We start from the raw sequence: 16,658 nt of genomic DNA on the forward strand, positions 1-16,658 counted from the left end.
GAAAACATCCTTGAATTTTTTTTCCAATAAAAGATCCTTCAATAGAAACATTGCAACAAAACTCAATCTTATCATCTCACCTCTAACAATAGCTTCTTTCACCATTTGCTCAGCCGTGAGACACTATTATCAGTAAAAGATGGAGTAGAAAAAGGAAAATGATCAGGTTTAGCTATTTTAAACATTAGTTTCATTTGGATCTTTTGGTTTTGAATATTTGAGTTGATTATGTTTTAGGGCGTTTGACAAAAACTTTAGATGTTTTTTTTTCCGGTAAAATTTAGTGAAGTAATGTATTTTCTTTTTCTAATTTTATCTTAAAATATTAGTAATATCTTGTTTTTTCTTAAGACAATTTTATTACTAAGAAACGATAAAAACAAACTTTTCTCATTGAAGTTGTGTCACTAGTGCAGAATTGGCTTTTAACGTCACCCCATAGACGTTCGTCCACAAAAGCCCCAATGTAAATAATTGATCGGTGGCATATTCGTAAATAAGTGAAAGTGTAGACGTCCGTCCTGGAAGGGGACGGACGTTTATAACATTATAGACGTCCGTGGCGGGGGGACGGACGTCTACTAGTCTGAACATTGAACGTTTCAAATGCCCATATTAGTCCCTTAAACGTCCGCCCTTGGAGGGGATAGACGTTTATAACATTATAGACGTCCGTGGCGGGGGCGGACATCTACGAGTCTGAACACTGAACGTTTCAACTGCCCATATCAGTCCCTTAAACGTCCGTCCCCGGGACGGACGTTTATAACATTATAGACGTCCGTCCTGGGAGACGGACGTCTACTAGTCTGAACACTGAACGTTTCAACTCTCCATGTGTCAGCCCCTTAAACGTTTGTCCTGGGAGGGGACGGACGTTTATAACATTATAGACGTCTGTCCTGGGAGACGGACGTCTACTAGTCTGAACACTGAACGTTTCAACTCCCCATGTGTCAGCCCCTTAAACGTCCGTCCTGGGAGGGGACGGACGTTTATAACATTATAGACGTTCGTCCTGGGGAGACGGACGTCTACTAGTCTGAACACTGAACGTTTTAACTCCCCATGTGTCAGCCCCTTAAACGTCCGTCTTGGGAGGGGACGGACGTTTATAACATTATAGACGTCCGTCCTGGGAGACGGACGTCTACTAGTCTGAACACTGAACGTTTCAACTCCCCATGTGTCAGCCCCTTAAACGTTCGTCCTGGGAGGGGACAGACGTTTATAACATTATAGACGTCTGGCCCCTCACAAGACGGACGTTTCAGGGGGTGAAGACGATTAATTCTCCAACCACCCTGTCAGCACCTAAAACGTCCGCTGAAAAGGGGTGGACATCTATAATATTATAGACGTCCGGCCCCTCGCAAGATGGATGTTTAAGGGCTGACATGGGCTGTTGAAACATTCAGAGCTTCAGCCTCGTAGACGTCCGTGACTCTCCCACGGACGTCTATAACATTATAGACGTCCGTCGTCCCCAAGCCGGACGTCTAAAACCACCCACGAATATCAATTTTAAATGAGCAAAGACGTCATATTAGTGATGGGCTGGACGTCTATAATATTATAGACGTCTGGGCCCTAGAGTACCGGACGTCTAGAGTATTAAAATGGGAAACGCGACCCGCGAGCAGTTACGCTCTGTTCATCGTCTTCCCCGCGACCCGCGAACGCTATCTGCGCCATTGATTTTCCAGGTGCGTTTTCTCTCTTTTGGACCGTTTAAATTCACTTTCAATCTGATTACATTGCTCTATGATGAAATATCTTTGATTTGAACCGATTAAAAATCGTTTTCAGTCTGTTTTTTTTCAGTCTTTCGCGTGTTCTTGGGCGGCTTCTTTGACTGTTTTTGGGCTACGTTTTAGCCCGTTCCTTCCTCGATTCCCCTCCCTTTCATTTCGAATCTACTTTTCAGGTTAGCTTGTTGGTTGATTAATTTTTGTATGCATGTAATTGGGTTTTGTGTATGCATGTTTTTTACTCTAAAGTATGCATGTGTTATTAGCTTTTGAATATGCATGTATTAGTTGTGTTATTATAAGTATCAAATCATTGAGTGACCCTTAGTTCCCGTTTGAAATTTAACACAAACGATTAATCTTTTAATCGTTTGTGTTAAATTTTGAATTGTCCGATTGGACAGTTTGAGAAAATTAATTTTCATAATTTGCAATAACATGTCAATTGGAGTTTATGGATAAGGTTGATAAAATTTCGGTTCAGTGCTTGTGTTGTTCTCCGGATGCATATTTGATTGTGGTCATCGTTGACTACTCTCATTTCGTGTATTTCAGAGACCAATGCAAAATGCTGCCAAAATCTTATCAATTTTATGATGTAGACTTCAATGCACGTGTCTGAGCAAATTATGAAAATTATTTTTTTTGAATGGGTAGGCCCTACACAGAAAACCCCCCAATCAATGAGTCAGGAGACACTGAGGCAGATGGATCTTTAGTGGGAGGAAAGACTCAATCAAAGCATGAGATCAGTGGAGCAACGATTCATGGAGCAGCTACAAGAACAAAAACAAATACAAAGAGCGCTTGAAGAAAAGTTGCATTCCATGGCACAAGGCAACATTGGGGCCGATGACACTCCCACACCACCTCGTGTCAGCACTAGAGGATCATGCTCTATTGTAGACCCCACTCAGTATAGCGGTCAATATGAGCTGTTGGTTGATGGGGATCCCCCACGCATTGTGGCTGTCGGACGAGTGCTTGAGGGAGGGCAGACCATTCATGGTGTTGCCATATTACCCCAGTACGTGCGTGTGACCATTGACGAGGTTCAGGATCCCCAGGCTCAGGTGCCTGTACCCACTCCAGAAATTAACTTTGTGGGGGAGGCCATAGGATCATTTATTGCCTGGCCTAGAGCATTGATCATGTCCCACATCGCTACTCCATAGGTATAATGTCTTTTTCCTTAGTATTTCTATGTTTATTCTTCAAATAATTGTTGATAACGCTTTGATGTAAATTCTTATCTTCAGTTCACACGTCCTTAGAAGCAGCCAATTCATGATACTGTCATACATGAAGATGATGAGAGTGCTGAAACGGAGGATGATCCTCTATCAAAGTTAATGACAAAATTACCCAGATTGAAGAAAGCATCATTAGAACTATACTGGGATTTGAGAGTATTTGGTCTTCCCCCACATGTGCCAGTTTATATCACATTCTCTGATGCATTGGAGGTGATTTGGGGAGACAAGATGTTGAATATTTCCATCATTCAGCTGTGGTGCATGTAAGATAATCAATTTGGTCTTTCATATTACTTTTATTTACATTGTTATAGTTTCTAACAACTTAACTTTGTTGTTTTAGGTACATGGACACAATCGTTGTAGACCAAGGTCGGTCTTCCATGTACGAATTTGTTGAACCTTAGACCATTCAACCATCTGGTAACACACTTCAAAACAGACAACATTATTTGCAAACATGGATGGATGAGTCCAAAAGAGACATATACCTTGTGCCATACATTGAGGGGTAGGTGTTGTTATATGTGGTCAGTTCATTATTATAGTTTCCTTAATTAGTTGAATAACCATTTGTCCTTCGTGATAGGTCGCATTGGCAGCTGATGGTCATCATTCCCAAACAATGTAAAATTATATGGTTTTGTTCGTTGCACATGAAGATGAAAAATGACTTGAGAACCATGCTTCAAGGGTAAGTGTTTCTCCAAAAATGACTTTGAATTTGATGTTCACCTTCAACTTTTATGATAAATATAGTCATATTAATTATACTTTGTGTTGTACAGAGTTATTGGTAAATCTCGTGGTCAACTGGTTCAAATTTTGTATCCAAAGGTTGTAAGTCATTTATAGTTTCTAATTCATTTTCTATGTTATTGAATGATCTAAATTCTTAACTGTTTAGTTTGTGATTTCAGTGTAACCAACAGCTAGATTCATGGGAATGTGGCTTCTATGTGATGTGTTGGATTAAGACCATCATTCGAGCTGTCATTACAGATGACTGGAATGAGGTAATGATGTATACCTTCAATACATTACAAATAAAATTTATCTTCAACATATATGAAACCATAATGAATCTTTCTTGAATTTTGCAGCGCTTCAAGAGTACATCGCCTATTCCAGAGGACACAATTAAACAGATAAGGCAGGAGTGGACCGCTTATCTTCTGCAAAGATGGAGTTAGGAATAGTTCTATTTTTTGTTGAACATTGTTTAGTTTTAGTTTAAGTTTTATGTTGATAGTTTTGACAGCGTGGACTGATGTGTGCAACGTGGCTTTTTACCTTGGTAACGTGGCTTTTTCATTAATTAAGAGCGTGGCAGTGGGCAATGATTAAAATTCTGAGTGTTAGGGTTTGGTTTGGGGTATTCGAATTGGTCTTTGAGGATTTAGAATGGGTTCCCAAGGGTGTTCTTCGTTTTCGAAAAGCTGGGCCAAAGGATCTTCTCGTTCGTCCCATGGTGGTGCTTGTAGGGGAGGTGGGTTAATCCCTACTTGTTACTGTGGTGATATTGCAGTAATGAAAGTGGCCAGAACTACGAAGAATGCTGGGAGAAATTTTTGGGGTTGTCCTCATTACAAGGTTTGAAGTATACCCTTCTCAGTTAATGTTTTCTTGAGTTGATTTGATGCATTTGTTCATAGATTCCCTAACATGGTGAATAACAGGGTGGATCTTCAATTGGGAGCTGCTGTAATTTTTCAAGTGGTGTTGTGAAGACAACGTGGATGAAAAAGATTGCACAATTCTGAAGAGAATAAGTGAGCTGGAAAATGCAGTGAAGGATTTGTAGAAAATCCAGAAAATGATGAAGTTGTTAGTTGTAGCTTTGTGTGTGTGTATTGTGGTTGACCTTGTAATTTTGAAGTTGTGGTTAGGTTGATTTAGTTAGATCGTGAATTTGGGTGTTTGTTATAAGTTGGCTTAATACCTGTTATGTATTTGGATGCTTGAAAAAAGTACGTTGACAATGCGAAGGTGTTTTGGTTGGTGTAACATCAGTTATGCAATGCAATGTAGAAAATGTTTGAATCAGTCCCCCATTTGGTTTAAAAATGTTGAAACAGGTCAACCCAATAATGCATATGACTGAGGACTAATGGCACATATTACAAATCTAAATACAATCTTTGACCAAAACATGATGAAAGCACTTTGATTCATTAAATAAAGGCAGGTTTGTCACCAAAGTACATGATATTGAATACATATAACCTCCAATTCATCTAAAAAGACCATACATGTCTGTTACCAAAATAAAGACAATACACTACATAATAAACCAATTCATCTATCTATCTTTTCTTCTGACTCTGAATTTTGGTGGACGGGATGATTGGGAAGTTGGAGGTGGCTGGGTTGTTTGTGTTGGCTGGGTTGGTTCTGGTGGTTGGGTTGCTTCTGGTGGGTGGTTTGCTTCTACTGGTTGGGGCCGTAAAGGGCAGTTATTCCTGTTGTGCTTTGTCTGACGGCAAATGGTACACTTTTTCCTATGCCCTCCAACACGCATTTGAGTGTCGTCCTTAGTTAACTCCCATGCCTCCAACTTGCGTTTTTTCTTTGGCCACCCAGGCAACTTCCTTATCAGTGGTGGTAATACATCATTGAAATTTGTGGTTTGCCATAGTTGGGGACCATTGAGTAGAAAAATTATGGACGCATAGACCTCTTCATATGTGGATCTTCTGAAGCAAGTGGGTATAAAATTTTCTGGCTGAACATTAGAGTAATTCATTGTTGCAATTGCATGACAGCATGGGATGCCACTGATCATCCACTTTCTGCAGCTACACTCTTTAGTGTCCAGATCCACTGTGAACTTGTTCCCAACAGATGAAGTGTGCCTAACCTCAAAAATCTTTCGTGCAGCCCAACTGAAAGAAATAAAGAACATCAATGAACGTAAATAACAAAATGTATATAAATTGTGGTGATAAGATTACCTTGGCAGCCAAAATCTAGACAAATTACATTCTTTCTGAAGCCTCTTCTTTATCTTTGGGCATATTGTGAAGTCCATAGATGCCACCTTGCTTATGTTGGTGGCCCACCTTTTCATGAGATACACTCTGATATCCTCCATCATTGTGATAATTGGTTTTCCTCTTGCATGAATGAGGACACTGTTGAAAGCTTCAGTGATGTTGTTGTCAAGGGTATCACACATTGGTTGAGCTGTGAAGCGAGACCTTGACCAAAACCTATTGAAAAAAAGAATTCTCAAATAGGTTACAATGCATCTGTGACAGTAATGTGTATATAATGGCTAATGGGTTACCTTGGGGGAATGGCTATGAGGTATTTATATGCTTCAACATTGACTTCTTTAATTTTTAGCATTTCTCTCTCCCAAGCCTGGGGATATGTGGTGGTTGCAGCATTCCACATCAAATTTTTTAATACCTGCCCACCAAACCTTTTCCTAAAGTTTGCAAAGAGGTGCCTTAAACAATATCTTTGTTCTGCCCGAGGCAAAAGCTCTTGGATAGCTAAGACTAATCCCTGCACAATTAAATTTAGTAATAAAACCATATCCTATACAAAATCATTAACTAAAAATGAAAATAAGCTGCACATTATACCTTCTGCTGGTCTGACATCCATGTGCACCCTCCACATACTTCACTGCCCCCGAGGTCTTCAATTAACAATTGCAAAAACCATGTCCAGCTGTCTTTGTTCTCCACTTCTACTACTGCATAGGCAAGGGGTAGCATTTGGTCGTTTGGGTCCCTACCAACAGCAGTTAGCAGCTCCCCCTTGTAAACACCTTTCAAAAAACATCCGTCTAAACATATAATGGGCCTACAACTTATGAAACTATCTTTACAAGCTTTGAGACAAACATACATTCTTTGAAAGATTGGGTCACCATTATGAGAGTCAACTTTAATTTGCACTGTTGACCCTGGATTACACCTCAACAGCTCATGTCCATAGTCGTACACCCTTTTATATTGTTCTATGAAATCTCCTTCAACCTGTCTTGTGGCAATTAACTTTGCCCTTCTTGCCTTGGATATTGAAACATTTGTATTCCATTTTCTTAATGCTTTAGTACGAATATCATTCACCTTTAAACTAGGATTCTCAACTAAAGATCTATCTATTTCCTGACTTAACCACTTAGCATTCCTCAGTTTAATATTAAGTTGTCTACTACAACTATGAGTATCAATTATCTTCCTCAATTGTCAAATTTTTCGTGACGACAAATAACCACAATAAGCTAGCCAGTGCCCACCCATGCATGTCACCCTCACCCTACGGTTATCATTTTTGATAAATTTTAGATCCCTCCCAGCATGAACAACATACCTTCTAATAGCATCCTTAAACTCTTCCCTGACAGTAAAAATAGTGCCCACTTCCCACTTGTAATCTGCCATGGACTTCTGCTTTGCATATTTTGAGAAAGGACCTACATCTATTGTATCATCATTGTCATCCTCCTCACTTGCACTATTTTCAGGAGTTAAAAGCTTATCAGACTCCCAATCATCATCTGACAAACCCCTACATTGTTGGGTTTCTTTTTCACTGTCTTCATCATCCACGTATTCATCACCACTCAGATCATCTACTCCTGCTGCATCATCACTGTTCACTTCCACTTCTTCACTTTCGACCTTAATTTCAGCCTCATTATCCACTTCTAATGCTTCTTCACTTACATCCTCAACTTCATCCTCATTCTCAACCTCCACTGCAACCTCATCATCTTCTGCATCCTCATGCTGAACATCCTCATTATACACTGAATCCTCCTTCTCAACCTCCAATGCATCGTCATGCTCAACATCCAACCAATCCTCATTGTCAACATCTAGTAAATCCTCATTGTGAACCTCCAATCCTTCACTTACATTCTCAACATCTCGTGCATCCTTATTCTCAACATCCACATTCTCAACATTCACTGCATACTCATTCTCAACCTCCACTACACCCTCCACTACGTCTTCCATTCCTTCTTCACCACCCTCAACATGTGCTTCTCCTCCTACGCCACTATCCTCACCACTCTCTGCATGACCTTCACATAGCAAAAGAATCTCATTCTCATCATTTTCTAAGATAGTTGCTTCGTCCACCCCATGCACAACATACAGGTTCACTTCCCCCAAATACTTAGCCACATTCATCATGTTCATAGCTCCTTTATCATCATCAACCTTATGTAGAACATGTTGGACACTGTAATATAATTCTTGTACTTGCATGTATCCCATATGGTTAAGTGAACCTAATACTCCAAAATAACACCATTTATCGGGGTCTACGTCCCAATTAACTATCTCTCAGCCTATATAATTAAAGGGGACTTCTTTGATCAAGGTCCCACCATGGTGGACCACTACCCGAAACATGTCATCAGACATCCCTACCCGAACCCAGCAAATGCAAACGGGGGACCACTAATTTCAGTTAAAGTAAGACCTATGGGACCACTATCATGCATCAAAAGAAGACAACTTTTCACACAAAACAATTTCACCCATAGTTAAACCCCCTCAAACGCGACAACAATGAAAACATTTTCGAAAAACCTCTAACCTGATTTGATTTGTGGAATTGGATTTCCTCTGCAGATTTCACCTTCAAGATCACCCAATTTGGATTTGCAGGTCCTCCAAAATGCTTATCCCCAAATCGCGATTTCGATTTACCCAAACCAAACCCTAACACTCAGAATTTTAATCACTGCCCACTGCCACGTTCTCAGTTAATGAAAAAGCCACGTTACCAAGGTAAAAAGCCACGTTACCAAGGTAAAAAGTCACGTTGCACACATCAGTCCTCGTTGTCAGCAGGATCGTTAAATATTTAACGTCATGACCAAAAAGGATTAAATTGGACACTTTTTTCACAACGTGGGACCACATTGAACTTTTTGAAAAAGGTAGGACGAATTTGAACATTTCCCTTATAAAGAGGGACAAAAAGAGGTATTAAGCCTTTATATTATTGCAAAATTGTTCTGGGACATTTTTCTGCTTTTCAGGTGTGGTTTTATTGAAAAAATAATTAATTTTAAAAACAAAACGCCCAAGAGACGTCCGTTAGTGCACAGTCGGACGTCTATAGACGTCCAGCAGTGCACAAACGGACGTCCAACCCCTAGCCGTACTACAAACAATCCAGCCAAGTAGACGTCCGGGATGGGAGGGGACGGACGTCTATATGGACATCTGAGGGTTCAGAGTGGACGTCTATATAGACGTCCGTTGTGCCAGGCCGGACGTTTACATAGACGTCCGCTGTGGCATATCGAACGTCTATATAGACGGCCGCTCTGAACCCTCGGACGTCCATATAGACGTCCGGCCTGACACAACGGACGTCTATATAGACGTTCGGCCTGCCAACCGACGTTTGAACGACGTCACCCACATAGACGTCGGGCGAACGGACGTCTAAAGCCCTTTCTGCACTAGTGTGTTCTTGAAAAAGTTTTTTTGTCATAATTTTATAAGAATATAAGTTTAGAGAGATTAAATTAAACAAAGTATTTTAATTATTATAAAATAAAAATATTTTAATATTAAACATGTTTAATAATTAAAAGAATGCTAGTTTATGAATATTTTTCAGTGTTAACTAATATTATTTTGAGCTAAAGTTACAAGATTTTTAGTTAATGTTAACAAAAAAAAATATTTTTATTAAAGTTGATAATTTTTTTGTCTGTTAATGTTAGTGACAGTTATTTAACATTAACACTATTAGTCAAAGTATTTTTACTATTTGTTTTTTTATCGATGTAGGACAAACATTTTTAAGAGTAATATTAGTAAAGATAATTATATTTAAGGTTGGAAAAAGTTTTTTCCTTTTATATTTAATAAGCTTATTAAACAATATGCTATAAATACCGTTATTTTTCACATCACATTTTATACTATATATATGAACTTCCATTAAATTTTAATATCTATATATACTCAGTTACATACTCACACATTTTTATCTCAAAATCTAAAATATTGATTTTCATACATAAATTTTTCTCCTCAGAACATAAACTTAATTACCAAGACAGGTCTCAAAGTTTTTAAATATTTAGGAGACTCTGCAAGTCATCCATGAAAATACACTTTTTCACCAATTATAAAACCATAAAATTAAAAAAATAAAAAATTATACAGTTATAAAATTATACATTATTCATTATATAATTATACAATTATAAAATTATAAAAATAATACAGATAAAATATCAATTACATCACCTAATTACATGGAAAGTAAACAACTTAATTAAAAAAATATAAATATTTTTAGTAATCAATAAATAAAAAAACATACTTAAAACTTACAACTTTCTTTTTCTTACTTTTCTTTGTTGTTTTTTTTCCTTGTACCCGTCTCCTTTCTTCTCTTTCTCTCACCCTTCTTTATTTCTCTTATCATTTGTACTATTAATTTGGTTTAAATAATTCATTTGGTTTAAACTTTCATTCTTTTTGTTTCTGCATTCTTTGGTTCGTTATCCCTTTCGGTCTTGTTTCATTTGGTGAGCACCCCTTCAACATTAGAAGCTTCAATCGATTCTTTGACAAAGGTTCATGCAGCATTTCTTGTTCAGTGTAGTATGTCATGCATGATACAATAAATTCATCTGTTTCAAGATTCACCTCTCCCTCTTCTTGTCGTGATCTTGCATGGTTTCCGAATATGTAGGCATTACTGAGTGTCAAATGGTGCAAGCAAATCTTCTTTGCTGAAGCTATCAACTTTCTTTCTTGATGTTCAAGCATTTCTATAATTCATGATCAAAGTTTTATGCTTTCGCATATTTGTAACAAGAATCATTGTTCTTTCCCATCTTCTACCGAAAACATGGTATTCTTATATGTGTTTGTTCTCCTTCAACTATGTAGTTCAATATGTTAGTTGCAGTTCTTAGATACATGCATGTGTATGAACCAGTGATGGTTTTTTTTTTCTGAATTTTCGCATTAGTGTAGTAACTGATAAATGAAAACTGAGTATGGTTTTACATTGACAAATTCATCAGAAGAAAGTAGAATTGTTGAAATCTGTAGATGATGGGTGACCCAAATCCTGCGAGTAATAACATTCCACTGTCTTCTCGAAGTAATATTCCGCAGTCTTCTCGAAGGCGTAGTGTTCAGCCGAGAACGCCTCGGATTCTGCTTGGTGCTTGCGGGTGCACTGATGCTGCAAAATTTTCGCTTCTTTGTCAATTTTTTTGTAGATGGGCAGATATAGATGTTGTTTTCACACGGGCCGCGATACCTTTTCTTCAAGTTTCACCAATTCCCCGTCCAGCATTTAATCCTAGGAAAACTGCTGCACAGCATCTGGAATGGGCTGATGTCATGGTCATTGCTCCATTGTCTGCAAATACCCTTGCCAAGGTAATCAAATCAATAAACTTAGCTGTGTGTCAACCCAATTGAATCATTTACTGCAACAACAAAATAATGCAGAGGTTGTCTAGATCACACAACACCATTCAGTTCGATCAGATTAGGGAAAAACTTAAGTACAATGTTTAAGTACTTGTTGTTATGTTGTTCATGAATTGAAGATTTTTATGACACTTTAACATTCCGGTTTTTACTCTCGGTTTTTCTTTTACTATTTAAGCTCAGTTCTTTAACATTGGAATTTGTTGTTTCATCTATTGTGTTGCAGATTGCGCAAGGGATATCTGACAATACTTTGACAGAAATTGTGCGAGGTTGGGATCCTAACAAGCCACTATACGTTGCACCTGCCATGGACCCTGTTGCGTGGAATAATCCTTTGACAAAACAACATCGCAAAAGATGCGATGAACTTGGCATTACTATCATCGATCCCTCTCCACTGGGTCAAATGGCTGAACCTACTGAAATTTCTTACATTGTCAGGATCTCTAATGAAGAGATTTGGGACTAATTTTTCTTTAGCTAGACGAATCACTCGACAACTTATTTTGAGTATTTCGGTCTTTTTTTTTGTATCTGTAAAGAAAGAAAGATATTGAAAGTTAAAATAGTGATGTAAAGCATCTGATGTTTAGGATGGAAGTAATAATGTCTTAGCATATGTACACACAATTGTGGCTAAATCATTTTATCATTGCTTTGATTGATTTTTTATTTATTTGATGCTTAACAACCTTATTCGATGACTTCGCATTCATTATTATTTTTTCTTTTTCTTTATTACAATTATAAATTTTTGTTTATTTTAATTATTGCATTATTTGTAAGTTGTTAAGTATATTTTAAAATATTACTTTTATGGAGAAGTAACTTATTTCTAATTATTATTCAAATATATATGATAATTCTAATTTGTTTTCAGTTCTAAGTGTGTATTTGGATGATACTTAACTAGTTAAGTTAAATTTAATGAAAATTAAAAAAGAAATCTCTAATTTTTAATACAAAAATATCAAATATTGATATAATTTTCAACAAAGAAAATGGAAATTGATATTTTAACACGTCCTACAACTCATTGACTCTGGTGAGGTTTAATTTTTTATTCACTAATGCGTGTAAGAAATTTTTGGAACGGAAACGCTGAAAGAAGAAGCTACGTGGTAAGCACTAGCTCTTCTTAAATAGAAGATTTTTAACCATTTTTAATAAGATTTTTTAATTAAATTAAATTTATTTTTAAAATTTGTAGTAATATTTTAGTTTAGTAGAGGTTGTTTCTTAACAACGGAAATTTAATTGAAGAGTTCTTAGGGTTTTCGTTGAAGTAAATTTTTTATCTTATCTGTGCTTTTTCAATTAATGAGTATGTGCGAACATAAGTAGTTTGATGTGGTGCTTTGACCATGATAATTGGTGAATATGGTTTTCAATTGAGTTGTGATAATGTATGAGTAGGCTGTAGCATAATGATAGGTGTGATGTATCTCATCAGTTGAGACTAAGAGAATAATCTATATGATATGTTTTTTTCCTACGATTGATTGGAATAATGTTAGAGAATAATTGAATTGTGATTTGTTGATGAGTTGGGTAATCTAGTTTGATGCCAGATGTTAAATCATGAGTGAGTATGATGGAGTTGTGACTTGTTGATGAATGGTATCAAATGTTGAGATAGATGATTTTTGTGGATTATGTTTAGTATTGTCGTAATTATAAAGCCGTAATGTTTTATTGAGCTTAAGTATGGTATATTTGTAAGGCTTATGGAAGCAGGAAGAGAGTGGATTGTCACTAAGGCTTTGGTGGTACAATGGAGATGCTTACGGAAGCAGTCAAGATGACTCTGGGAGCTGTTAGAGTGGCGATATGTTACGGACAAATGAGAGATTGGGCAACTTCATTGGGTTAAGGGTATCATGATAAGGATGTGTATGGATTTTAATGATATTTTGTTTGGATCTTATTGGGATGGTTGAATTGTCTTATTGGTGTGGATAGTGTGGATGAATGTGATGGTATTATCACAATTGAAGCTAAATTTGTCTAATACGAGGATTAGTGCGGGGAAATTATTAGGAAATTTCAATGTATTACGAAATGATTTTGGCTAAGAGATATGAGTCTTTTGGATAGGGGAATATATGTGTAGGTAACCTAATTTTCGGGAACGAAAATTCTTTTCAGGTGGAGTGAAGGTAAGATCCGAAAAAATGTAGAACTTATAAATAATACTTAAGTATGTTTTATTAGAATCTGCATAAATTCATAAGGTATTTTGTAGCTAAGTTGATGAGAGTTCTTTGATGGGCTAAGTGGTCATGTGTTCAAGTCTTGATTAGATATGTGAGTTCAAATCCCAAGGGGATAGGTTTATGACAAACCTTTGTTTTATATTGGTTTAATATTTCGGTAGGTCCCTATTATCAACTAGATTAAACAAATGTTGAGGTGGCATGCTGATGTTAGTGATTTAATGACGTGGCAAATTGTTAGATATATATGTGAGTCTGACATGGATTTTTGTGTTTTTAAAATTAAAAAATAGGAAAAAGATAATTAAACAGATTTGTGTATAAGAATTAGGGATTTAGCAAAGGGTTCATTCACAAAAAAATTAGGAATCAATAAAAAAATTGGAGATTTATTTTGAAAAATTAGGGTTAATTGGAATTAAGAGTTTAGGAATTTGGTAATTATCGTTATATGTAGAACAACTTTACCACTTCCACCGTCAACGACAGAAGGATGCATGAGTGTTTCATCTGTCACAGCAATAATACCACACAGGTTTGGATGATCAGAAGATAGAATAAGAAGATGATGACGCGTGAAGAGCGGTGCCATGCCATGAAGCAGTGGAGCATAGCATGAAACAAAGAGATAAACTCAAACCCAATATTCAAAGCAAAATAATAAAGAGGATTGAAAAAGAATGCATTAACCACGAGTCAGAAGAAAAATATGTGGTCTGCTATTCATTCAAGTTCAGTTTTAGTAGTCATGGTTTTCACTTGTAGAAATTTCAATACTTCAAATAAATAAATAAAAAGTAGTTACATATGAAAGAAAGTGTATGGAAGCGCTTTGGAAAACCAACACTACTTCCCTCACTATAGGAACCTCCAACACCCAAAGAGGAAAAACTCCATACGACACCGCACCGATAAGCGTCATGATCCTCACCAACTCAACTCTCTGAGAAACAAAATCAGCATTCAACTCTAATGCGGAATCATGCAAAACTAAGTGAATAGGTGCAAGCCCCATCGAATAGATAACTTCCCCCAACACTTTTCCCATCTGTTATGGACCCAAATTAACAGGCTCTCTTACTTTTCTCTTCGACATACGCGTTTGAATCAACAGGTTCGAACGACATCACGATTGAGATGCGATTTGTGGCCATGAAGAGCTCGAACGCGATTTAGGGTTTGAAAGGGTTTTTCGAATTAGGAATTTTTCTGGATTAAAGCACCTCTACGTTTGATTTGCAAGTGATGAAATTGGTTTAGGTTGTGCTAATGGAGGCTTGTGTGGTGGCTATCTGTGCGAAAAAGATGACGGTGGATACTTGAGGGTTTAGAAGTGCGTGGAAGATGATGCGGGAAGATGGTGACGGCGCAAGAACAATATCTGAAATTAATTCCCAATTTGGATGAACTCTAAAATTAAACTTTCTTCTTTCCGATCCTTAATCCCTAATTCGAACAAGGTATGCAGTGGAATGTTTAATTCGCTTTTACAAATTTCTTTTATTTAAAAAAAATAAAAAAACACATCAGAATCACATACATCAAATATGCTACTCCACGTCATTTAAAAATGAAGATGAGCATATCACGTCAATCATACACTAACGTCGTTAAGCCCAATTTAACGGTAGGTGTCTAATTATTGCAATTTTTACAAAATAAGGACCCAATGGAGACGCCGAAAAAGAAGGAGACCTATTTGAGATTCTAGTCGAAAATAGGGACCTAGCGAAATATTAAACCTTTTATATTTTTCCTGAGGGCAAAACTGTCTTTTAATGTAATAATTATATTTTTCTTAAAAAAAAAAAAATTGGTTGAGATATTATAGGAAGCATTATCTAAGCAGTTAGTTAAAAAATAATTTTTAGATAAGACAACAGAAGCATGTAGTTTTAGTCTGGTATCAATAAGGTTCTAGAATTGGACAAGGAGAATCTAACCTTATTTTAATTATTTATCTTTGTAGTGGTTAATTTAATTTTAAATGCTTTGAAGGATGGTGTGATGTTTGTGCTTTATTTGGGTGATCCATGGTGTTTTTCAAGATTATCGTAAACCATGAAACTTTATTTTAAGACTATTTAAATAATGGTTTCTTCTTTTTCATGAGCATATGAAGTTAATTGTATAAAGAGTGAGTGAATCTTTAAATAGTAGGATAAATAAATGAAAAAATACAGTATTGCAATGTCATAAACGTAGTCAATGTGTTTTTTTAAATCAAATTTGAGAAGAAAACTTTTAAAGAAGAGATATCAATATCATTTAAGGTTGACATTTAATTATAATTATGCACAAATTAAAGTTAGGATTTTCCTTTTAATTATAGTTAAAAATAAATTAAGAGTTAGGATTTCTTTTGTTCAATTCCTTCTAAATCCCTATTGAATACAACAAACCCTAATTAGATCCTCAAACACTAATTTTCTTTCTCTTAATCAAAACCTAAATTGAGGGTAAAATGTTTGTGTTCGCGGCTTGGTGGTGGCAAGGCTTTGGACTTGTGATCCATGGCATGGAGAACTCATAATTCCTGGTTGCACGAAGAAGACGATGGTGCTGCGGTGGCGCGATTTGTATGGGGCTCTTCGTCATGCATGAATGGTGGCTAGGAGGGTTTTGTTTTCCCTTTCGTTCCAGTTGTTTTTGTAGGGAGGGGAGGCGCGCTCAGGCAGTGCATGTGCGACCTCTTTGCGGTGTAGTGGTCACGATAGCAACATCTCCGCGATGTAAGGCTTTCTTTCTCTAGCGACTTCGCGGCAAGGGTTTTGATTGGAGTTTTAGGGCTTGTTGTTCTCGCATTTTTTATCTAAAATTTGGGGGTTTTGTGTCATCTATTATTGGGTTCCTCATTTCTTCTTTGAAAGTTAGTGGCATAAAGAGTAGTGGCAAGGGAGGCTCATATTCTTCTCTGTTTTTGGTTTGGTCTTGTGGAGAACCATTTCTTCCTTCGACTTTCTAGTTTGATTAGTTTTTTTT

General features: G+C 36.8%; 1 protein-coding gene, 1 long non-coding RNA gene and 1 pseudogene across 2 annotated transcripts; 2 read left to right on the forward strand and 1 right to left on the reverse strand.

Moving 5' to 3' along the window:
- Positions 1-3,599: 3,599 nt before the first annotated feature.
- Positions 3,600-4,991, forward strand: LOC148199065 (uncharacterized). Its single transcript, XR_015785785.1, has 4 exons — positions 3,600-3,701; positions 3,796-4,023; positions 4,111-4,600; positions 4,687-4,991. It is a non-coding gene; the product is annotated as an uncharacterized LOC148199065 (long non-coding RNA).
- Positions 4,992-5,309: 318 nt separating this feature from the next.
- On the reverse strand, positions 5,310-6,406 carry LOC148199066 (uncharacterized). Its single transcript, XM_088112566.1, has 3 exons — positions 6,297-6,406; positions 5,962-6,207; positions 5,310-5,892 (listed from the first exon to the last, which is right to left on the reverse strand). Exons 1-3 carry the CDS (start codon positions 6,404-6,406, stop codon positions 5,310-5,312), a joined length of 939 nt encoding a protein of 312 aa, XP_087968692.1.
- A 4,664-nt stretch (positions 6,407-11,070) lies between these two features.
- Positions 11,071-11,929, forward strand: LOC124848433 (phosphopantothenoylcysteine decarboxylase HAL3 pseudogene; annotated as a pseudogene).
- The last annotated feature ends 4,729 nt before the right edge of the window (positions 11,930-16,658 follow it).

Source organism: Vigna umbellata, chromosome 4, assembly GCF_029865625.1.
Source record: "Vigna umbellata cultivar VRB3 chromosome 4, Vumbellata_1.0, whole genome shotgun sequence".
NCBI classification, from domain to species: Eukaryota; Viridiplantae; Streptophyta; class Magnoliopsida; order Fabales; family Fabaceae; genus Vigna; species Vigna umbellata.

What these genes read in the sequence shown, in the direction of transcription:
- LOC148199066 (XM_088112566.1), bottom strand. Translation starts at nt 6,406, where the DNA reads ATGTGGAATGCTGCAACCACCACATATCCCCAGGCTTGGGAGAGAGAA. An exon ending in CTCATAGCCATTCCCCCAAG is followed by an intron (nt 6,208 to 6,296) that starts GTAACCCATTAG and finishes GTTTTGGTCAAG; the next exon opens with GTCTCGCTTCACAGCTCAAC. An exon ending in TCTAGATTTTGGCTGCCAAG is followed by an intron (nt 5,893 to 5,961) that starts GTAATCTTATCA and finishes TATTTCTTTCAG; the next exon opens with TTGGGCTGCACGAAAGATTT.